The sequence below is a fragment of the Sturnus vulgaris genome, chromosome 16 (assembly GCF_052056855.1).
Source record: "Sturnus vulgaris isolate bStuVul1 chromosome 16, bStuVul1.hap1, whole genome shotgun sequence".
NCBI classification, from domain to species: domain Eukaryota; kingdom Metazoa; phylum Chordata; class Aves; order Passeriformes; family Sturnidae; genus Sturnus; species Sturnus vulgaris.
The window spans coordinates 3477531-3499890 of record NC_142258.1 but is presented as its reverse complement, the minus strand read 5'-3'; the positions used below and the strand labels follow the sequence as shown (position 1 = coordinate 3499890).

Sequence of the window (22360 nt, the reverse complement as noted above, 5' to 3'; positions counted from 1 at the left end):
TTGGGATTTGGGGAAGGGTCGGGGCTGGAGACGGTAGGGATTTGGGAAGGGTCAGGACTGGGGGAAAGGGTCAGGATGTGGGAAGGGTCGGTACCGGGAGAGGTCGGGATTTGGGAAAGGTCGATATTGGGAAAGATCAGGATTTAGGAAGGGTCGGGATCTGGGGAAGGGTCGAGATGTGGGGAGAGAGTTCTGCTCCCCTCTGCCTCAGTCTCTGAGACCCCACCTGGTGCGCTGCATACAGCGCTGAGGCACAGAGTATTTTTCACAAATGTATGTCAGAATATCTTTCAGCACAGAAAGATGTGGAGCTGCTGGAGTGAGGCTGCAAAGATACTCCGAGGGCTGGAGCACCTCTCCTATGGACCCAGACTGGGAGAGCTGGGGATGATCAGGATGGAGAAGACTCCAGGGAGACCTTAGAGCCTCTTTCAGTGACTAAAGGGGCTCCTAGAAAGAGAGAGAAGGACTTCGGGCACGGAGTGAATGGATTTGGGCAAGGGGAAATGGAGTCCCACTGACAATGGGCAGGTTTAGATGGAATATTGGGAATAAATTCTTGCCTGTGAGGGTGGTGAAGCCCTGGAACAGGTTGCCCAGAGAAGCTGTGGTTGCTCTATCCCTGGAAGCGTTTAAGGCTGGGTTGGATGTGTCTTTGATCAGCTTGGTCTAGGGGAAGGTGTCCTTGCCCATGGCAGGGGTTGGAACAAAATTAGCTTCAAGGTTTCTTCCAACCCAAGACTTTCTAGGATTCTATGAAAATGCCAGGAGCGAGCCAGGTAGGGCTCTGCATGCAGAAACACCTCAGCTGCACAGGCTGGCTTTGGCCAAACAGGTTTTATCAAACCAGCTCCAGAGCTGACCTGGAGACTGCTGAGGCTGCACACAGGCTGGTGCCTGGAAGGATTAAGGGATGGATCATTATTGCACTGGGCAGTTGCTCAGGTTGAGATGGTCACTGATGCTCTGCTTCCCTTGGTGAAAACATCTCCTTTCAGTAAAGGGCTGCTCCCTGTCCAGGGTGCTCTGGGTGGGAAAGCAATTCTGCCACCCAGACACCCTCTGGGAATGACAGCACCAAAGCAAAGTCAGGAGGGCCTCCCAGTCCAGCCCAATTGCCAGCAGCAAAGAAATGATAGGCGAGGTGGAAGTTGTGGGTCAGGTTTCAGGGTGAGTTCAGCTGCCCCTGGAAGCAGGGATCCCTCCCTGGATTTCTGGCAAAGCTGCTGAGCATGGCAGCCTGGGGGAATTCAGCCCTGTGTAATTATGGCACAGAGGGCAGACAATGGATGTGCAGAGGCCAGGGCAGGCAGCTCCAGCACGGGGGCAAATTCTCGCCCTCCAAGAGTTGCCAGTGCCCACGGGAGAGGCTGGTGGGAGCTGCTGGGTGATGTGGGTTTCCCCTGTGGGGTCAGCAGTGAGCTGTGCTTACCCTCTGCCCAGTCTACCAGATTTTCTCCTCCTCCGTGGCTCTGGCATCCTTCATCCCCCGGCAGTGCCAGCCCTGGGGCTCCACAGCTCGACTTCTGACTCAGCCAGGAGGAGGGGAAATGGCAGGGCTGGAGCAGGCGTGGAGGGCCCTGCTGAAGCTGCTGTGCTGAGATGCTGATGAGTCTTTCAGCCAGCACCCCTGGGCACAGGGACACTGTCAGCACACTCACTGATTGATTTATTTGTTTATTTGTTTGTTTGTTTGTTCAGCAGCAGGCAATGCCATCCCTGCACCAAGGTGAGTCAGTGCTCAGTATCCCAGCACCCTGCTGTTGGCTGAGTGGCTTCTCTCCTCACCAGGGAGCAAAGCCGTGTGGGATGAGTCAGACAGAAAATGAGTTTATTTCCAGGTGCTGCAGGGGAACTAATTTTGATTTAACAAGCAGGCAAGAGTGAGGTATCTTGAGTTTTTATTTCGATCCTACTCCACAGGAAACAATATCCACTAGCGTTATCTTCCTTACATTTGTTTGTATTTGACCCAATACTGTGTTAAATATAAAATACTGATTGAACAAGGATGGATGATGAAAAACATGAGATGCTAAAAAGATCCCTCGAGCCCTCCTCCACAAACATCCTGAAAGTTACGAGTCATTTGAAATTAGTATAAAACAGGAGGACAATCCAATAACTTGCTCTGTGTCCTCCATGCTGTGCAAGGGGAGGATTTAGGAGCAAGAGAAGAGGGGGAGCCTCTCAGTTACAGAGAAGCCCACTCTGCAAATCCGGGCTGAAGGCAGGGTAGTGATGTTCCCAACAGAGCCCAGCCATCCATTCCTGCCTGGGCATTTGTCCTGCCCTGGATGTTCAGCAGGAGACTGAGATGAAGCAGCCTCAGAAATGTCCTTCTGGCACCTCCCTGGGCCTCAGGAGCCCTGGGGACAGATTTAGGGCCAAAAGACCACAATGGCAAAATAGTTTCTGAGATAAATCCCTTGGGATGAAGGAAAACATGGTGGTGGTCGCTGGGCATCCTCAGTCCCTGCCAGGGGACATTTGCCTGTGGCTGGGACTGCTGTTTGCATGGTCTGAGCCCAGGGTGCTTCCCCGTGGGATTTGGTGACAGAGGGGGAGGACGGCCAGCCACACTAAGCTGAAGTTGTCACTGTGCCCCGTGGTGGCTCTGGGAACCTGCTCCCCCAGACCCAGTGAAAATTGAAGCAGGTGTTTGTGAAGCTCTGGCTGCCCTCCAAGTGCTTCAGGGGGTCCTCACACGAGCCCTGTGAGGTAGGTCAGGGTCTTTGCTTCCCAGATGGGGAAACTGAGGCACAGAGAAGGGTAATGACTTGCCAGACAGAAAATATGGCATCTCCCATTCTGGGACCTCTGTATCCTGCTATTCCAACCCTGGATATGCTCCATGAACTGCTGGTTACTCACAGCTCGTCCTTCTCCACCTCTCCACCTGCAGCAGGTGACAGGGCCAGGGCTGGGCAGAGGCAGCAGCAGAGTCTGGGCTCCTTCACCCCCGTCCCTAAAACCACCCCTCACCCCAAGGGCAGTCCCAGCCCAAAGGCTGCTTTGGGGTGTCCTGGGCACAGACCCCCAGCAGCCCCACACCAGGCTGGGGTGCCAGGTACAGCTCCCAGAGCCCTTTACAGGAACCTTCTGCCTATGGAAGTGAAAACTCACCAGATATTTTTGCCAGCCTGGCAACCACAGCCACCACAACAGGAGGGGGTGAGTATCCAGATGCTTCCTCTTTGGTAATTTGCTGCAAAATGGCACAGCCCTGTAGAGCAAATCCCGGGGTGCCACAGGCTGGGGGGCCCTAAGCTCTGCTCAGCTCCCTGGAATGCTGCTGGAGAAACAGGAGATGTGAGATGGTGGCCATAAATCTCCTTCACTTGCCACATCGTGTCAGAGGCTGCAGCTGTGACTAACCAAAGGCCAAAAAGAGGTGATGGGCAATTGATTCTTTTGGGGGTTGATGGGGAAGGTGCAGGCACAGCCCAGCACACACCACACCCTCCTGGCTCCAGCAGCTCTGCCCAGGGTGTTTGGGGAGCAGGATCAGGTGTGGTTTTCCCATTCTGCTGCTCCCAGCAGCTGGATGGATGTTCCATGTCTCATTAGCCTGAGTTAGCACTGTGTGCCTGTGATTAGGAATTTAAAAACTGAACATCACTAGCATCTCTCAGTCACAGCTCACATCCAGGCTTTGTGTGGATGCATTCCTGCCCTGCAGCAATCCTGGGAATGCTAGAAATCTTTCTAAAAGTGGAATTAATCTGAGGAGAAATAGGTTCATCATCAAAATGGGAGCAGAGAAGGCAGGTAGCCCCGTGAGCCCAGCCCAGGGAGGTTCACTTCCCTCCCTCCAGGAGAAAGGGAACCCCCTGAAGTGGATGGGCTGACCCCAGTCAGGGAGATGCCAGGAGCTGGATCCCAGCTCTGCTCCCTGCTGAAGGCACATGTGCAGCAGGGCCTGGGAGCAGGGCTGTGCTTCAGGCTGCCACTGACACCGAGGCTGGAGAGGAAAACCAAACACTCCAGGGAGAAATTGTCCATAGGTGATCTCATGGATGTACTGAGTTGTGCACTTAATATTGGCTTAGAGAAAGGGTTTCCCCTGGGCTGGGATGCCCTGGCAGAGATTCAAGTTTCAATCTCTTGTAAGGCTTGTTGAGTTTGGACCATCCCCTCAAGGATTTGGGATGGAGCTGTTAATGCTGACAGGACTGAGGATGATTTAGGAGCCAGTCCAGGTGGTGCAGGGGTGTCACCACCGGGTCTCTCCCCTCATCCTGACTCCTCCAGTCCCCTAAGGACTCCAGCAGCCAAACCCAGGGTGTCATAGCCAGGGGCATGAGGGGCCAAGGTTCCCAGTCCTGTGGGATGCTCAAGACCAGGTGAGTGAACAAAGCTCCCAGCGAGTGGTCACTCCCCTATCACCCACAACCCAGTCAGTCACTAAGTTCTGAAACTTTTGCCTAAAAAAATAAACAGTTCCCGAGGTTAAAAAAGAAAAATATTTAAAATCAACCTCCGGGCTCTCCTGTCATTGCGGGAAGGGCACCAGCAGCTGCTGTCCACGGGGCGAGGGGTGGTTTGGGGCGAGCCCACGGGGCTGGCTGTGTCCCCTCCGCCCTCTGTGTCCCCACCAGGTGGCACAAACAATGTCTTTAAGGCTTCTAGCGGGAGGTGCTGGTGTCCAGCGCTCCGGGCCGGTACAGGTACCTCCAGATGGCGTAGTAGTGGATGCCAGCTCCGATGGCCACGAAGAGGTGCCAGATGGCGTGGGCGAAGGGAATGCGGCCGTCGCTTTTGAAGAACACCATGCCCAGGCAGTAGAAGAACCCACCGAACACCAGCTCCAGGAGACCATCCCTGTTGGGCTGGAGCAGAGGATGTGAGGCCAAGGGGTGTCTGTCCTCTCCCCACCACCCCAGTCAGACCAGGAGTGTTGTCCAGCTGTAGCTCTGGACTTCTCTGTCTTCTGCTACCCCCTCCTCTCCAGCAGGACAGCAGGGACCCAGCAGCCCCAGGAGAAATGGAACTAGATGATCTTTAAGGTCCCTTCCAAACCAGACCATTCCATGATTCTGTGATCCTACAATTTCCAAACAACAGAGCCCAGGAAGGAGATCTGGGAGAGATGCACGTGGTGCCTGCTGGGCACTCAAAGCACCTGCAAAACCAAGGTGAGCCACATCCATGAGGGATGTCTATCCCTCACACAGCCTGGAGACTGTGCCAACCCACTGGAAACAAACTGCTCTGGGTTTTCAAATCCCTCCTGGGGTTTGTCCCTCATGCTGAGCCCAAGCACTTCCCAGCAGGGGCTTACCATGGAGAGGATGACCAAGGCAGGGAAGAAGCCCATGATAACGTAGCACACCAGCTCCACCAGCTTGTACCTGCAGCAGACAGAGAGGCAGCTTGGAGCAGGGACAGAGGGAGGTTGAGTTTTACATTCATAATTCCCACAGCAGAGCTCCAGGGAAAGGGGTGGCAGTGCCACCACAGCGGGTCCCATGTCCTCATGTGCGGGCGGGCTCGGGACCTGGCACTGGGGACTTTGGGGCCTTTGGCTTTTTATTTGGTGCCACCACGTGGAGGAAGCAACTCATGGCAGCAGGTCCCTGCTCGTGTCCCGGGTCCCACACACCCACAGGCTCGGGGCTGGGCGCAGGCACTCACCGCTCATGGAAGAAGAAAACGTAGACGGTCCCGATGGATGCCATGATCCAGATGATCCAGCGCATGTGGGACGCCCAGGGACCCAACTCCCTCAGGTTCAGCCTGCAAGACCCGGGGCTGTGGTGAGGCAGGTCTAGGGCAGCACCCCCTCACCCCCATGGCTGTCCCACCACAGGGTCCTCCCAGCCTGGAACTTCAACATCCAAAGAGTGAAATCTATAGGATGGGAAGGTTTTGTGGAAAGGGGTAAGGGTGCCCTCTAAAAGAACCGAAGCTAGAGAGGGAAACTCTATTTATTGGAACCAGGATGATTTTTTGCCCTTCAGTGGGGCCAGATGAAGGCTCCCAGCCACCAGCAACTCACCAGGGAGCGTAGGATGCAGCGATGAAGAAATAGATCACCATCCTGTCAAACATGTGCAGGCAGTGCTCCACAGTCCTGCAGGACAGACAGATGGGTCCAGATGGGGACATCGGGACCCTCTCCCCCTTCCCAAGCCCTGAGCAATCAGGATGATACCTGAGATGCCTCTTCTTCCAGGAGATGGTGTGGAAGATGGTGGAGACAATGAAGAGGCTGGACAAGCCAAAGCCATAGATCCAGGCTGAGATGGTTTCCCACTGGTCGTCAGAGAGGATGCAGAGGATGGAGCTGCCAAGGATGCTGGGCAGGATCCAGAACTGGAAGGGGAAGCAAACCCGCTGTTGACTCTCTGCATTTCCACTGAGCAGCTACAATAGAGCCTCCACTTTTCCTTCTAGGTGTTTCTTCAGCTTCTGGTCAAAGCTACCACCTGTAAGGGGCAGGAAGGGTCCCTCCCTGCGTGGTGCAGCTCCAAAATAGTTTGTCCAGAAGGTAGGGAGGAGGAGGAGAAAGGCACATGAAGGATGGCTGTCTCTGAGTCATCTCTCAGGACTCAGAGTGGGAACTGTCAGCTCCCAAAAAGAAACCCTGATGGGGGGAGAGTTCCCTCCCACTGCTACACAGGCAGCCCCATGGGTTCCTGTCACAGTTCTTGCTGTGAAAAAAATCCATTTTCAGGGAGCTTTGAAAATACTCCTGCCCTACCAAGCCCGCAGCCAGCTTCCCCAGGGTCATGGGGCCACAGTGGGTGAGAGCAAGGCAGATGCATATCAACTTCCCAGGGCAGGAGGAGGGAGAACATCCCAGTCCCCAGGAGCACACGGGGCACCTCTGCCTCATCACAGCCCTCAGACTCTCAGTGACTGCTCCAGGGCTGAACACAGACATTTTTAGGTGTCCCTTGAGGTTCCTCAGTGGATCCCCAGAGAGCTGAGCACCATCTTCCCTCACCCAGGGACAGTGACAGGGACTCACAGCGTGGGTGGCACAGTTGGCTGCGTGCTCATATTCCGTGGGCTGGTACCTGCAGTTGGATGGGACACGGTGATTCATGAACCTGCAGTGAGAAACAGGGAGAAAAACACACTCAGGGGACAGGGATGGAGCAAAACCCTTCTGGAGGGGTCTGCACAGGGCCACCCCCAGCCTTCAGCCCCACCATGGCTCAGCTTTGCTCCAGCTGCCCTGCAGAAGTGACACCAGAGCACAGCGTGTCCATCTGGCTGTCCCCAAGTGCCAGGTCCCCAGGTCCTGCTCAGGTTGAAGCAGCTCCTGGGAGCAGGAGGCAGCTCTGCCAGTTGCTGTTGGCAGAGGTGGGAAGAGCCCCAGCAACAGAGGGAACACAGGGTAGTGGGCAGACCTGTGGGACCCCAGCTCTTCCAGAGGTGACACTTTGATGTCACAGCAGCATGCCCAGCTCCAAAAAGGGTATCCCTGCAATGCCTTTGGCTTCTGGGTACCACCTGCATCTACCCCCTACCCCCAGGATTGCACATGTGGGGGAAAGCCTACTGCCCTCCCTTGGAAACCTGCATCTTTATTTCTGTTTCTCTCAGTCTTAGGAGGCATCAGCTCGCTCTTGGCACTCACAGGAATGTATCGATTTCCCCTGCTGGACATACACACAGCGATTAAAAACAGTGTCACTCCATGGCTGGGTATGTAACAACAAATTAAATGTGCATCCAGGAAAACAGGTCTGAGCTAAGCCTAAGCCTCGTTCACCACCCTCTTCTGGCAGGAGACAGCAGTGGAGGCTTAGCAAAGGGAATGAGAAGCAGGGACATGGAGAGGGTTCCTTCCCTGGTCCTGACAATCAGGGTTTTTAAGACTTTTCCTGCTGTGGCTCAGGTCAGGATGGCTGAGGTGAGCGGGGCTGCTGGGCATGCCCTGGGCTAATTGCTTTGTGACCCTGTTTGCCCCCAGCTCCAGCACCATCTGTGGCATTTCACAGCTGAGTTGTGCCCAGCAAAGGGGCTCTGGGGCTGGCAAGACCTTGCTGCTGGGCACAGTGATGCCTCAGTGTGGGATGTTTGGAAGAGCAGGAAAAGTCCCTTCTCCCTGTCCCCAAGCCACCCATGCCTGTGTGGACTCCTCTGCCATCTCCCACTGGCTCAGCCACTGGCTGTTGCCTGTTAAAACTGAGCCAGGATGGATTAGATAGCTCAAACGACAAGGATGGCGTGAGGGGAATTGTGCAGCCACAGCAGGGTGAGGGGCACCCCAGCAGGTGACAGTGACAACCCCCAGAGGGGCCCTGTCCCCAGCCCCTGCCCTGCCCTGCCTCCTGCCAGACCCTGGCACCGTGGGAGGAGACTCACAGTCCTCATCACCAAAAAATGTCTGGAATTAAGAAGGGGAATGGAGTGGCCAAGCTCCCACTGCTCTGCTCACCGAGGACTCAACACGGGGCAAATCTGGGCTCAGCAGGGCTGGGAAGAAGCTGAGCATCCCTGGGGACATGACTATGCCCAGAGTGCTGTCACCTCCACCCCAGGGACACCAGGGATGCCCTCCCCATCCTGCCAGTGCAGCCACGAGGCCTGGCAGGGCTGCCTGTGCTGGAGCCACGTCCCCTGGCAGGAGGGACATTACTGTCCCCAGCGTTGCCAGGAGACTGTCCCCAGCTCCCCTTCACTGTCTGCTTCCCTTTATTTTCCCTTTTAATAATAAGAAGGAGGGGGGGAAGAAGGGGAGGCCAGACGTCCACATGACGTCACAGTTGCTGAGGAAACACGTTCAAGGCCTTTTCCTTGAATTTATTGATTTTAACAAAGCCTGCTCCATCTCCCCTCCGCTCTGGCTGGTGCTGTTAAGAGCAGCAGCACAGAACCGATTCCACAGCCCCCTCCCCAGGGCTGGGGAGCACCCAAACCCTTTGGGAAGGTGTCCCTGGGGTGTAAATATCCTCCCTAGCTCTGGCACAGGGGTAGAGAAGCTGGGAAGGACCACCCAAGCCATCCCCATGTAACAAGGTTGAAGAGCATTTATGCTCCTGAAGCCCAGAGCCATGCTGGTGTGGGACACCACAAACTCCTGCTTTTCCCAGGGGCACAATAGCCTTGAGGAGGAACCTTTTTTTTTACTTGGGGAGAGATTACTCTTATTTTCCTGCCCTGCTTTCTAGTAAGCATCATCCTGTGGATGGTGGGAAATGGAACATCACAGATATGGGACCTGGCTGCAGTGCTGGGTCAGCCTGAGCCCAAATTTTGGGACATGCATTGTGTTTTGGGGCTAATTTGGCACATTTCTGTGGTCCTCTATTCTCTGTAGAAATGAGAGCAGATGGTGTTTGCACATCTCCTGGCAAGGCAGGATAAGTCCCTGGCTGCACCTTACTCCCCATGGGTGCTGGGGCATTTCCTCCCCTATTCTCCTGGGATTTTCTGGACCAGCTCATGTCACCCTGTGCACTCTGGCATGGGTGTAGGGCAGGGCACAGGGAGCCCTGCAGCATTCCCAGCCTGCAGACAGCTGCCACACCAGAGTGCAGAACCAGCCTCAAAGCACAGCTCCAGCCTGGACAGACAGATGGATACACTTGGAAAGAGCACTTGGGCGATTCTTGGGTCCAGGAAACCACGAGCAGGAGTTTCCACAGCACTGGGTGCTCCAGTGCAGTTCAGCAGGTGCTTCAGGATGGCAAAGTCCAAAAGACACAGAGAAGTTCAAAGACTGCTGCTCAGCAGGAACAGGAGCATGCTCATTTCCAGGGATGGTGTGTGGGAAGCAGGGAGCCAAAGGGTTCCCGGGCACCTTCTGCTCCCGGTGCTGCTCCTGGCAGGGTCCCTACAACTGGCTCTGTAAGAGGGGAGGCTGCTGAGGGTCTGACCAGGGGTTATTCACAGCAGCCCCAGGGTTTTTGCCTTGTGCCTGCTTTCCCCTGGCCCTTTTCCCAGGGAGGGAGCCTGAAAAGGGCCAGTACAGCAAGCTCTGGCCAGGGAAACAAAGAGCCCCTTGTCCCTGGGCATCGGGGCAAAGTGCAGGGCTGGCTTCCCAGGACTGTTCCTTTCTGCTGCTCTTTCTCCCACTCTGTTTGGTTGGTGTTTTGTTGTTTTGTTGTTTTTTTTTTTTTTAATATAGCTTTAGGGGGTTTTACTGAGTTTTTAAAAGACTTTTATCCAAGAACAAAATCCCAGCCTCAAAAATCATGCAGATCTGCCTGGCTTTTGCTTCTCCGGGGTGGGAAGAAGGTAAGAAAGGGATATAATTAAATTATTCCTTAGGAGGGCTCATGTGGGACCATCTGAGCTTTCCTGAGGGCGCCAAGAGAACCTGAATCTGTCACTCCACACTCACACAAACAGAGCCATGGGACACTTGAAGGAAAGCTGCACACATGAGGGGAACAGCCCCAAAAGAGACCCAAACCAGGCTGCAATTTGGGACAGATTAAATCCTTTAGGCAAGCAGGTGGATAATGTGAGGTGGGTGTAAAATCACCACTAAGATGTGGACGGGGAGGTGTGAGCTGGGCTTCTGCCCTTGAAAGAGCTGGTCCAACACCTGCCCTCCCCAGCCCTGCCATAAATCAGGCTGTGCATGTGTCTGTGTGTCTGTGCACTGTGGGCTGGGTGCCACGGGGACAAAGGAGCAGTCAGCAAGTCCAAGGTTATCCCAGGTGATACAAATCTCCCAGATCAGCTCACCTCCACAGGTTTCACCTACAAATGGCTAATAAAAGGGCAGGGCTTGCTCAGGAGTTGGCCTAAAGCCTGTGGAGATGGATTGGCTGTGCATCCACCCTCCTGCCCAAGGAGCTGGGGCTTTTTCCAAGCTGTGTTCCCTGCTGGGCAGTTCTTGGGATCTGGCTGCAAAGGGAGATGATTTCCTCTTGTGACTGGATGTCACAGCTGCTTTTAAAGCAACAGAGGAAGATCCTGGTGGTGGTCAGAGAGAAAGGCTTGAGGAAGAATTAGCTGGATGTTGATCAGCAGTGGTGGTAAGTCCTGCTGGGGCTGTCCCTTGGTAGAACAAGTGTTGTGATGCCTGAGGTGTCAGTGATGGAGCAGATGTGTCCCTATAGGGCAGACTGGCCTCTGACTCTTCAGTGCATGTCCTGGGTTTGCTCTGATAGCCCCGAGGCTGCACACCCAGCACAGATGTCAGGGCTTGGTGCTGGGGCTCACGTGGGAGCTGCTGTGGTGGCATCCCCGTAAGCTGGGGCTTGGCAAATGCTCTGCCCCTGATCCGGAATTTGGTAAAGCTCCAGCTGCATCCCTGGTAAGAGGCTTCAATCCCTTGAGCTCCTCTGTGGTTTGTAATTAGCTCAGTCCTGGGGAGTTGTGTGTGCTGGCGTGGAGCCTGGCTGCTGTTTATGTACAGCACACAACTACAACCACAGGGCTCAGAAGGCACAGGACCACGAGGAAACACTCATGCCATCCCTTGAGCCCTGAAGATCCCCCAGACTTTACTACTTTACCCAGCCCAGGAGCAGGAAAAATCCTGCTTTTCCTTCCTACCCCTTGACATGGGAATATTTGCCACTGGGAAGCAGAAACACCAAGGCCAGCACTGCCTGGCAGTGCCATCTGCAGAGCCACCCACACGGGCATGTGCATGGCTGCCTGGCACCTGCTGGCAGCTGAACCCTCCCTTCCATGCCCATTGCTCAGTGCCTGCACGCTCCCACACACACAGATGGTGCTCCTGCTCTGCAGAGCTGAGCTGTGCCTGCTGGAAGCTTGGGGGTCAGCTCCTGGGGCCAGGGGAGATGGGGCAGGCCTGTCCATGGGCTCCTCCTGTGACTTGGGGGTCAGCTCCTGGGGCCAGGGGAGATGGGGCAGGCCTGTCCATGGGCTCCTCTTGTGACTCCAGCCCATCCCAGGGCAGAGGGGCAGGAGGGCTGATGGAGCAGGACAACTCGATGTTTTCTTTTGTCGTGCTTCCTAGCATGAGGAGCTGGCAGCTTGGGTAAGGAGCAGGAAATGGAAGGTTTTTATCTAAGCCAGCATTTCCCTACCTTTCTTATGGGTAAATTAGTGGATCACCAGATTTCCGGGGTAACCCCCCCCAGATTTCCCTGGTGCAGGCTTTGCTTCCCCAAAGCAAGTCAGAACGGGCAGATTGGATCATCATCCATCACCTCATTCCTCCCATCCCAGGGTTGCTCATACCCAGCACTCTGACATGTGTGAGCAGCCTGGGCTGGCTGTGGAGCATCTTCTGGCACTCCACAACCTGCATGCCCTGAGAAACCAGGAGCAAGTGGTGCTGCTGACTTAGAGATGCTCCCAGACAGGGCCCATGTGCTCAACCAGCTCCGTGCTGCACCTGGCTCTGAGCCATAGGCACAGATGTCCCCAGAGAAGGGACAGAGGAGGCAACCCCCTGACACATCCGGCTGCCTCAGAGGTGCAGGAGGGAATAGCTGCTCTTCCCCTGAACATACCAAGGGCATCCACAATCCCTTTCTATCTCCTCATTCTAGCAGGGACAAGCACGAGAGGCTCCAAGCCAGGCTGGATCCAGGCATTGACAATTTCTGCACCCACAAGGGTCCATATACACCCAGCAGGGCTCGGCTGGTGGTGGAAACTCAGCAGTAATTCCCAACAGGGTGCTAACTGTCCATATCCCCTGTGGGCAGGGATATTTTTCTCCCCAGCCCTCTATGGAGATGGTATCTCTAACTCTTCCAAGGCAATTCATGACCCTGCAACCACAGCAGAGCTGTTTGTTTATTCACAACAGATGGGATTGGTGAGTGTTTCCCAAATTACTTTCTGAGCTGGGACTTTTTGTTTCATTTGGTACTCATGAGACGTCCAACAACAGCTGATTAGTCACAAAATGACTCTGATGTCCCAGGTGTTTTGTAAATGTTGGAAGAACTGTTTCCAGAACTGCAAATCCTCTATTATTCATTAATTTCTTGTTTGGAAAGTCATTGTGCATGTTCCTTGCTGCCTTGCCTTGAGCAAGGAGTTAGTGGGATAAATCCTGTTTAACTGCAACAGCCCAAGGTGGGCAGGAGTGAGTGTGACCACTGGATCCTGTGCCTGCTGGCAGAAGATTGGGATAGTTTAAGGGCTGGAGCTTTCCCAGCCTCTAACCCTGGCTGTGACTGTGAAATACATGGGCAGGTGATGGTGTCCCAACTTCATAAAATCTCCCCAGAGCATGGCCTGAGAGACACAGCCAGGCTCTCATTTGGGATTCCAGGATATTGCTCAAGTACAAGCCATATCTGTAAATTATTCAGCAAATGCCTCTGGACGGTGAAGGCACAGAAGGAAAATCGTGTATTTCACCAGCCAAGCACACGGGTAGTTAGATTTCCATTAGTATTACTTACAACAGAGAGCAGAGCTGTGTCTAATTCTGCTGTGCCAGCCAGTGCTGCTCAGCACAGAGAGGAGGCAGCTCCTTGCCCTGACCTGATGATCTCTTTCTGCATAGAATCCTTTCCTCAGCAGCAGCAAACCTGAGCTGTAAACTGGAAAAGGAGCACAGGGTTGATTCCAAATTCCCCTGAAGGTCAGCACTGCTTGGCTCAACTCAGTGGTATCTGACTCATCCAGATACCAGGAATATGATTCCTGTGGTATCATGTTATCATGAGAGGTTGCAGTGTTATCACAAAGAGCCCAACAGGCTCTGGACTCCCACTGCATGAAAATGTTGAGTTTGTCACACCTGGAGAGACCTGTTCTGTGTGTTTGGCCATGTCTCCTCTGCCTTTCTCAGAGCCAGCCCTGAGCATCCATCCCCTGGCAGCAGCATCTCTGGGGACTCAACAAAACTCCTCGTGCAGCTGCAGCCAGGCACTCCTCAGGAGTGAAGGGCTGGAATAAGCTGTGCTCTTTTCCCTTCCTTTCTTTGGCAGTTGTACTTGCTGGCATGGCTTTGTCTCGCTGTGGAGCTGGGGGTGTGGGAAGGGAGGAGGAGGGGAGGCGAGCCTGGGACCAGTCCTGGCAGAGCCCCATTTCTCACAGTCACTGACCTGCCCTGCTGGGCAGTGGCTTGAATTTCCCATGGGTTATGTTGGCTGCCACCTCGTGAAGCTGGACACAGCAAACTGTGCCAAAGAATCACATCAGGCTGATATCCAACACCAGCTGAAGGAGGGGAAAGATCATGTGTTTCCCAGGCAGCCAAGAGACCATCCTTCCCCCAAAAGCACAAGGCATGGGGCTTGGTTTGCCCATTTATGCACATCTTCAGTGTGGTGATCCCCACCTGACCCTTGCAGAGGATGGAATGGGGCAGTTTGAGTGGATATCCCATCCAAAATGCTGCTCTGGGAGCTTGTTGCCTCCCAAATACCTGGCTCCAATTTTGCACCCTGAGCTACATGAGGTAATTCCTACTGGTCTTGACGGGGCTGGTGCTTGCAAGGTGAGCAGCCCCTCCTTCTCGAGGAGCTTCAGGCCATGGTATCAACACTGAAAGCATTTCCCTCCTCACTGCTTCATCCCACATGGGCTGTGGGGGAAGCAGAGCTCTTGGAAAGCATCTCGGAGTGTGTGGGAGCAGGCCAGGGCTGCTCATGTTTTTATGGCAAAGCAACGGGGAATGGGTCTGCCCAAAGTGGTTGCTCTGTCCAGGCTGTCAGCTTGGCATTGGTTTCCTTGTGTTTGGAGTCTGAGCACCCCAACATTTCCTATTCCTCTTATTCCTGCTCCTGTCTTGGCCACAGATGCTGGAATAGCTGATGAATGTCTCCTTGCTCAATAATTACAGGTGCAGGGAGAAAGGAGAAAGATCTTCCCAGCTGCCTTTCCTCAAATTCGTTGGGTTTGAGCAAGTGTAGAGTTCAGACCTCCACGCCCTTGTGCTGGTGAGGAGGTGGCAGTGCCTGCATGGCAGGCACAAGGAGGTGAGGACAAGCCTGGACCCTGCACCTACAGTGACCCCTGCCCTGGGCTGAGACATTAATGTGGATTTTCCCATCTGCTTCTCTCTGTGTTACTCCAAGCAAACACAGTAAGATTTAGAGCCTTTTACATGAACAAATCAAAGGAGCTGCTATCAGTTTGTGAGGATGATTCAGTGCCCTGCAGATCCCAGCAAAGCCCTCTCCACTGCTGCTCCAGAGATGCTGAGGCTGGCCAGATACAGCAGCTCCCTGATTAATCATGTTTCCTTCCAATTACAGCTCTGGATGGCCAAAGTCTGGGAAGCATTCCTGGGAGATATTCAGCCCCATGGCAGCTACGTGGGCAGGAGGGACCACACCATGTTTGAGTTAAAACTGGGCCAAAATGGGGTCAAAGCTGGTGGTGAGGTGCAAGGAGGGTTTGGTTACCAGGTCAGTGTAACCTGACCAATGAGCCCAGTGATAAAGAGGCAGCTTGGTCTGATCTATTGGTCTGGGAGGGACCCAGCACCGTTTTGGCGAGCTGGAAGAGTGGAGGGGGAGTGGAGGAATAACCCTCAGTGGTTGGGTAAAGCAGGAGGAATCACATCCTCTCACACTTCGTGCTGTGCTGGTGTCATGGTTAAACTTGGCCTGTCGGGCAGGAGATGGATATTGCTTGTCAGGGTGCAGGTTGTGAGTAACAGGGAAAGCCTTGCAGCAACTGTGCTTTGAAATTCCATTTCCCCACGGTGTCAGTGATGGAAGAGCCTCCTGGGCCCCACAGCAGAGCAGGATCCACTGAGTTTCTCATTTATAACCACAGCGTGCTCAAATGGCACTGCCTTGCACCCTGCTCCCACCACGGTGACAGCCCTTCCCTGCCAGGAGGTGTTTGGAGACAGCCCAGTGCCCTCCAGCCCTGAGTTTTCTCCTGGCAGTTCACAGAATGTTCCCACATTGATCACTGCTCTTCATCTCTTTGTTCTCACACAACAGGTCTTTCATCACCACACTGTGTTTTATTTATTCCTTTTGGTGGGTGTATCAATGGCCAAGTTCCTCCTTTCTTGGTCCTCGCTCAAAGTTAAGATAAAATGACTTGAAAAATGAAGCCTGTTCCAGGCTTTTCCACCACAAGGAAAACTTTGATATTTTTTTGTTTCTTCAAGGAACACCATAAGCAAGGCCAAAATATGAAATATGAAAATATGTTGCAAGATGGAATAATAGAATTGTTAAGGTTGGACAAGACCTCTAAGATGGAGTCTGGCCATTAGCCCAGCACTGCCATGTTCACCCCTAAACCACATCCCCAGGTGCCACATCCACCTGTGTTTTTGAACACTTCCAGGGATTCAGCCACCTCCCTAAGCAGCCTGTTTTAATCTTTCCTAATATCCATTCTAAACCTCCCCTGGTGCATCTTGAGCCCATTTTGTCTTATCCTGTCCCTTGTTCCCTGGGAGCAGAGCCTGACCTGGCTGCGCCCTCCTGTCAGGGAGTTGTGGTCAGTAAGAAATTCCCTCCCAAGCCTCCTTTTCTCCAGTCGGAGCCCCCCACAGCTCCCTCAGCTGTTCCTTATCAGACTTGTGTTCCTTTATCCTTCCCTGGACCTGCTCCAGCCCCCCAACATTTTTCCTGCAGTGAAAACAACACAGGATTTGAGATGCTTCTGCTGCCTTGAAGGACATGTGCCACCATGAGTCCCCTGGCTTCTGCTCACCCCAATTCCCAGGTCAGAGCTCAGCTGAAAGAGCATCCCTGGCACAAAGGAAGAAGCAGCTTTAGGGTTTCTTTTGGGTTATGCCCCAGCAGAGCATTTCCATGGAGAGCAAAGCTGCAGGGAGTGTGGGGGGGACAGGGATTATCCCACTGTTATTTTTGAGCACCGGGCTAAGAGGATCTCTGTGATGGTACAGGAAGCTCTGGGTTAGCATCACGTGCTGGTGGTTTTCTTGGGGTGAAAGCCAAGGAAGCACCCTTATCCTCCTGCTGCTCCCCAGCCGTGGCACACAGTGAGAGCTGGAGGATTCCCTGTGGATTTGACCCTTCCCGTACCCCACAGCCCCTGCCCTGCATGTGGGAGCCATCCCTGCAAGGCTCTCTGTAATGCCTCATCCCATTTAACAAGCTGCCTCCAGAAAGGACCACAACAAGGCTGGAACATGCTGATTCGGGATAAATCAAGCAACAGGTTGGCATATGGGTTCTGCTGGGGGAGGCTGCTGCCAGTGGAGCAGCCCCTGATCTGCTGCCCAGCTCCCAAAGAGCCTCTGCACCCCTGCCATGGGTTAAAGGCATGGTTTGTCTGGTGCTCTGGGGGGTACAGAGCTTTGCTCAGCTCCGTTTCCCCCAGCTCTGTCCTTCTCATACCAACTGAGGGGGGTTGGGGGAAAGTCTTGAATTCTCCATTTTCACAAGGTTTTGTACCAGGCACATTGTGCAGATCTGCTGGCTGCCTCCTGCCTCTGCCCCAAGCAAAGGTTGTCAGGAGGCAGCTACGGCATCAAAACGGTCTTTGAGCAAGTGGCCACGTTTCAGGCAGGTTTTGGAGATGCAAGCATGGATTTTCCCCATGGGATACCTGGAAGGAAAGGAGCTGATGGCCGGAGGGGGTCGGAGGATGGTTTCCTGTCCTTACCCAGCCCAGATAAACATCCCTCAGGGATCATCCTGCCTGGAGCAGATGAGAAATACCATCACCACTTCTTTTCACACAAGTTTTCCTCTGATATCTGCCCCTAACCGGACCACGGGGATTCTGGAAGTGTCAGCACAGAGCTCAATGTCCCCAGGAGCTGTGCCAACCTGTGGGACCCTACGCAGGCAGAAAAACATCCCCAGCACAGTGCCAGGGAGCTGGGAGCAAAGCTGAGCACCCCCAGCAGCCCCCTGGTCCCCATATGTGCAGCACCCGGTGCCATCTGACTCATCCCGGCCACCCGGGGAGCAGAGGGCTGCAGGCTGGCGCTGTCCCCGTGTCACCTGCCAGCTCCTTTCTCAAGGCCACATCTGATCCCGCAACAGCGCGTGTGACCAAGTGCCCCCTGACCTGTGCTCAGCAATCCTCAGGTTTCCCCCTGCACAGGTAACACCGGGAGGTTTCCTGCTACACCTGAGCTTTTAAAACAAGTCCCGGCTGCTGCTGGGGAACCTCCCTGGGGGTTTGATGGAAGGAGAGAAGGATCCACCGCCGGTGCATCCCATGGGAAGCCTGTTGAGCCTGCGGGTCCAGGCTGGGAGAGCCGCCCCGAGGGGGTTTCACCCGGGTGCAGCGGGACTCTGGACCACACTGGTCCCTCCATGGGGGTTCGGAGCCAGCGCTAGGGTCTGTCCTCTTGGGAAGGCAGGATCCTGCTCTCCCGGCAGCGAGAGAGTCGCGGTGAAGTTAGACCCAGCGAAAGGCAGCGAAGGCTCCCAAGGATGCTGAGAATCCTTTAGGGATGCAGAAAAGCAGGTAGCCGAAAGCCCAGCCCGCACTTGCCCTGTGCTTTGAGGCACTCGGCAGCTTTCGAAGATCCTTTCGGGCTCCATCCCAGGGAGGGGCTGGGGCTGTCCGGGGGGTCCGCGAGCACCGGGGGTCGGGGACCGCCGCACCGAGGGATTTACCTGGCGTAGCGCGTCTTCTGGAAATCCAGGAGCCGGGACACGAACATCGCGGCGGTGCCATGGGGGTCCCGGGGAGCGGCGGCTGCTCAGCCCCGGGGCGGGGGGAAAGTGCTGCCCGGGGGAACGGCACCAACTCGGCGAGCTCCGGAGGGCGAGGACGAGAAGGGGCGGCCGGTCCAGCCCAGCCCAGCTCAGCCCAGCCCGGCACAGCCCAGCCCGGCCCCGGCCCCCTCCCGCCCCCTCGGCTGCTCGGGAGAAGCGACACGGGGAAAACAAAGGCGACCTCCGGGAGGGGAGAGCCAGCCCCGCTGCCGCCCTCAGATGTGCAAAGAGGAGGAGGAGGAAGAGGAGGAGGAGGAAAAGAAGAAAGAGGGGTGGTGGTGGTGGGGGGGAATCCCTTCCAACTCTTCCCGGCCACAGCAACCTGCGCGATCTCCCTCCGCCCCCCGGCAGCTTTAAGCACAGCTAAAAATATCCCCCACCCTCCCCGCTGCCACCCCCGGGGGATCAAATAGCAGCAGATTTGAATTGAAAATGTGATTAAAGCATCGGGGAGGGGGAGAGTGCCGAGTGCCGGCAGTCGGCCCCGCTCCCCCCGGCCCCGCTCCCCACGGCCGGGTCCCCCCGAGGATGGCAGCGCCATCCCCAAGGAGCTGGTTTGTTTGGTTTTGCTTTTGTTTATTTGGTTGTAACGATTTTTTTTTTCCCCATTATTTTCCAGAGGCCCCAGCTAGGGTAGGTGGCTCTGCCTCAGCGTGGTGCCCCTGGGGAGTGGGGGCACAAATCCAGCACCCCACCATCCCTCCCTGCTCTGGAGAAGGGGGACAAAGCAGCACGACAGCAAGGCAAGGATTAAGGGCCCCAAAATCTGCCCATCTCAACCCTAAAGCCTTCACCCTTCTCTCCTCTGCATCACTCAAAGAGGCTCCTACAGGAGGTGACATCCCGAGGGACATCTGAGGTTGGGCAGCGCAGAGAGGGGACACAAAAGGTGATGGGGGCTCGTCTGGGGGCAGATGGGTGTCACCCTTGCCCTCGCTGTGCCAGGGACTGCAGGCACCCTCAGGCCAGCAGCTGAGGAACAAGAAAGGGTTCAGGAGGAGCAACAGAGTCATGGTCACCCCAACACCACCTCTCCTTGCTGAAGCTGTGGAAATGCTGAAGGTGGAACAGCCGAGAACACCTTGATGAGAAGAGGAAGAGTTGTGTTTGTGGGGCCATTTCCATGGGAAATCGAGCACACATAGGCCTTCCAAAAGCCAAAGCAGATAAAAGGAAGGAGTCCCTTAATTCAAGGCATTAATTAATCCTGGCACCCTCTGCAACCCCTTCCAAAAGCAGTTCAATCCCTCAGGGGATGCTGCAGGTGCAGCTGCATTTTGGGGTGTCCCCAAGGCACACAAAAAGCACCCCAGGAGCCAGCAGCAGGTTTAACCCTCCTGTATTATTCCCATTGTGGAAGACACCAGTGGGGACCATGCTGGTGGTAGTGGGGTCCAGGAGGTGCAGGGGCAACAAAATAAACCCCATCTTCAGTAGGATATCTGGGACAGCCAAGCCCTGGCTGAGAGTGGCAGGTCCAAGCTGAGATGCAGAGTGAGATCATCTCTAAAAACCTCTCCCACGCTCTGCCACTTAGCCGGGAAGATTTTTTTTTCAAATTCCTTCCCCAGATGATGAGCTCTGGCAGAGCCTATGTCAAGATTCTTGTGCCCTGCTGTACCTGTTCTCTGGGCCTGAAGAGGAGAGGAAGAAGAAAGGACATTAAATCACATTTAACAAAATAACCCCCATCCCCAAAGCCCCCAGCCGAGGGTGCTGGCAAGGGACACCTGAAGCAAACCAACCGTCTCAAAATAGATCCGTCTCAGAGGGCAAAAGGCAAATTGAATGAAAAATAAGTTACTATTTTTGAAGCCTGAATCCAGTTGTTATGGCAACCAAAGCCTCGAGCATCGTGCTGGGGAATGGCTCCAGCCCCAGCAATACCTCCAAACCTGGCAGACAGAATCACAGGCAGCCAGGGGCTGCTCCCAGGTGGGGTGTGGAGATGCCCACACTCACACCATCTGTACCCCACTGGGATGTGTCCCCTCCCTGCACAAGCAGCTCTCCTCGGGTACTCTGCCCATGAACCCAGCTTGTTTTCCTTTCCTCTCCCATTTGCGAGGTGCACTCCCCACCTCGCAAAGATCTGAGAAATTGTAAGGGTGTTAAGGGGAAATTCCAATATTCTGGGGTACCCTGAATACAATCAGGGATTTTTGATGTCACCAAAATAGGGGGGATTTGCAGAGTTTTCCTTTAGTTGAGGAATGGCTCATGAAGCCCAGGGATGTTTTCTTCCTTCATTCTGATCTCTTCTCACTGGTGACGAGTGACAGAACCCAAGGGAACAGCTGGAGCTGTCTGGGAAGTTTAGTTTGGATATTATGAAAAAATTCTTCCCCTAGAGGGTGGTGAGGCACTGACCAGGCTCCCCAGGGAATGGTCACAGCCTCAAGGCTCCCAGGGCTCCAGGAGCATTTGGTCACTGCTCTCAGGCACAGGGTGGGATTGTCGGGGTGTCTGTGCAGGGCCAGGAGCTGGACTCTGATCCTTGTGTGAGTGTTCTATCCCAGGATATTCTGTAATTCTCTGCAGGATTCCCACAGCTGGGGGCACCTCTGTGCGTTGTCCCCCGATGAAGGGTTCTGGGAGATCCCAGCAGTGAACAGTGTGAGGATCCACACCTTTGCAATGACGGCAGCATTGGGCTCTCCTGGCAGCACACGCTGTGATCCCATTTCCCCAGGGAGAGACATTTTTCTGCACATGAAACTGCCCGAGCCAACAGGTATAAAAGGAGACAATTTGATATTAAATCTGCATCAGCAGGGAAAAGCTCCCCGGGAAAAAAAAGAAGCTTTGGATGGGTAGAAAGACCTACAGGACACGTGGATGTGGTGGCAGCAGGTGTAGCAGAGGCAGAGGTGAATGTGGGGCAATGTGAGGGACAGGACTGGCTCTGGTGGACACCAGGGTGGACACAGGGTAGCAGGGAGCTGGGACACAGCCACTTGGGTTTGAGCCATTTGGAGGGGTCTCCGTGCCAGCAGCTGGAGGGGAGCAGCTTTTGCCTTGCAGGCTGGTGAGGGGGAGGTTCCATCACTCCACACTGCTCCATGGGCATCACTCAGGAACCCTCTGCAGCCAGCTGGCCCCAGAGGCACAAACCCAACACCTGGTGGCTCATCTTTGTGAGATTTACCTTTTCCTGTAGTAATCCCTTGATTTTGATCCCATTTCCAGAAATCGTTTTTTCAGTTCTGGGTGGGTTTGGTGTTTTTGTTAGTTTTGTTAGGGGTTTTTTTTGGTTTTGGTTTTGGGGTTTTTTTTTTGGGGGGGGGGGGGGGAGGGGAGGGATGTTTGTTTTTGGTTTTGGTTGTCATTTGGTTTTTCCCACTGAAGGATGCTCAATTCAGCCTGCCTTTGGACACTGTCAGGGCTGGGGGTGCATCGGTAACCTGTTCCCGTGCCTCACCATCGTCACAGTAAAGAATTCCTTCTGTGTATCCATTTCCCCTTCCAATGTGAACCCATTACTCCTTGTCCTATTCCTACAAATGCTGACCAAGAGCCCCTTGAGATACTGAAGGCTGCTCTGATGTCTGCACGCAATTTTCTCCAGGCTGAACAGCCCCAAGGGTTTTTTTTTTTTTTTTTTTTCCTTTTTCCCAAGCCCGGAGCTCCCGCTCGCTCATCTGCTGAGCCTCGGGGACACCCCGTGGCATGAAGCGGAACTGCACAAGCACGGGCGGGCGGGAACAGCGCGGGGTGTGACCCTGTGACCGCGTGGCCACCGTGACAGGACCGTGGTGGCCGCGCTCGCCTTGGGGACAGCGGGGACGCGCCCGAGCCGGGGGTCACTGCGGGTCTCCCATCCACCGCCGTCCGCGGCG

The 22360-nt window shown here is 54.7% G+C and overlaps 1 protein-coding gene and 2 long non-coding RNA genes across 3 annotated transcripts; 2 read left to right on the top strand and 1 right to left on the bottom strand.

The window, feature by feature from the left end:
* The first annotated feature begins 32 nt into the window (after window positions 1–32).
* On the top strand, window positions 33–604 carry LOC148221883 (uncharacterized). The gene is made up of 2 exons (XR_015807180.1): window positions 33–86; window positions 120–604. It is a non-coding gene; the product is annotated as an uncharacterized LOC148221883 (long non-coding RNA).
* A 1280-nt stretch (window positions 605–1884) lies between these two features.
* Window positions 1885–18577, bottom strand: MMD2 (monocyte to macrophage differentiation associated 2). Its single transcript, XM_014892799.2, has 7 exons — window positions 18420–18577; window positions 6977–7058; window positions 6158–6318; window positions 6002–6076; window positions 5638–5739; window positions 5285–5354; window positions 1885–4832 (listed from the first exon to the last, which is right to left on the bottom strand). The coding sequence occupies exons 1-7, from the start codon at window positions 18464–18466 to the stop codon at window positions 4629–4631; spliced, it is 741 nt and encodes a 246-aa protein (XP_014748285.1). The 5' UTR covers window positions 18467–18577; the 3' UTR covers window positions 1885–4628.
* Window positions 18133–22100, top strand: LOC148221882 (uncharacterized). Its single transcript, XR_015807181.1, has 3 exons — window positions 18133–18267; window positions 19141–21255; window positions 21870–22100. It is a non-coding gene; the product is annotated as an uncharacterized LOC148221882 (long non-coding RNA).
* Window positions 22101–22360: the final 260 nt, after the last annotated feature.

Bases quoted from the DNA above. Each gene is read 5' to 3' on its own strand.
- MMD2 (XM_014892799.2), bottom strand. From the start codon at position 18,466: ATGTTCGTGTCCCGGCTCCTGGATTTCCAGAAGACGCGCTACGCCAG. The intron at 7,059-18,419 runs GTAAATCCCTCG...TTCTCACTGCAG, and splicing joins CAGAAGACGCGCTACGCCAG to GTTCATGAATCACCGTGTCC. The intron at 5,740-6,001 runs GTGAGTTGCTGG...CGGGTCTTGCAG, and splicing joins GCTGCATCCTACGCTCCCTG to GCTGAACCTGAGGGAGTTGG.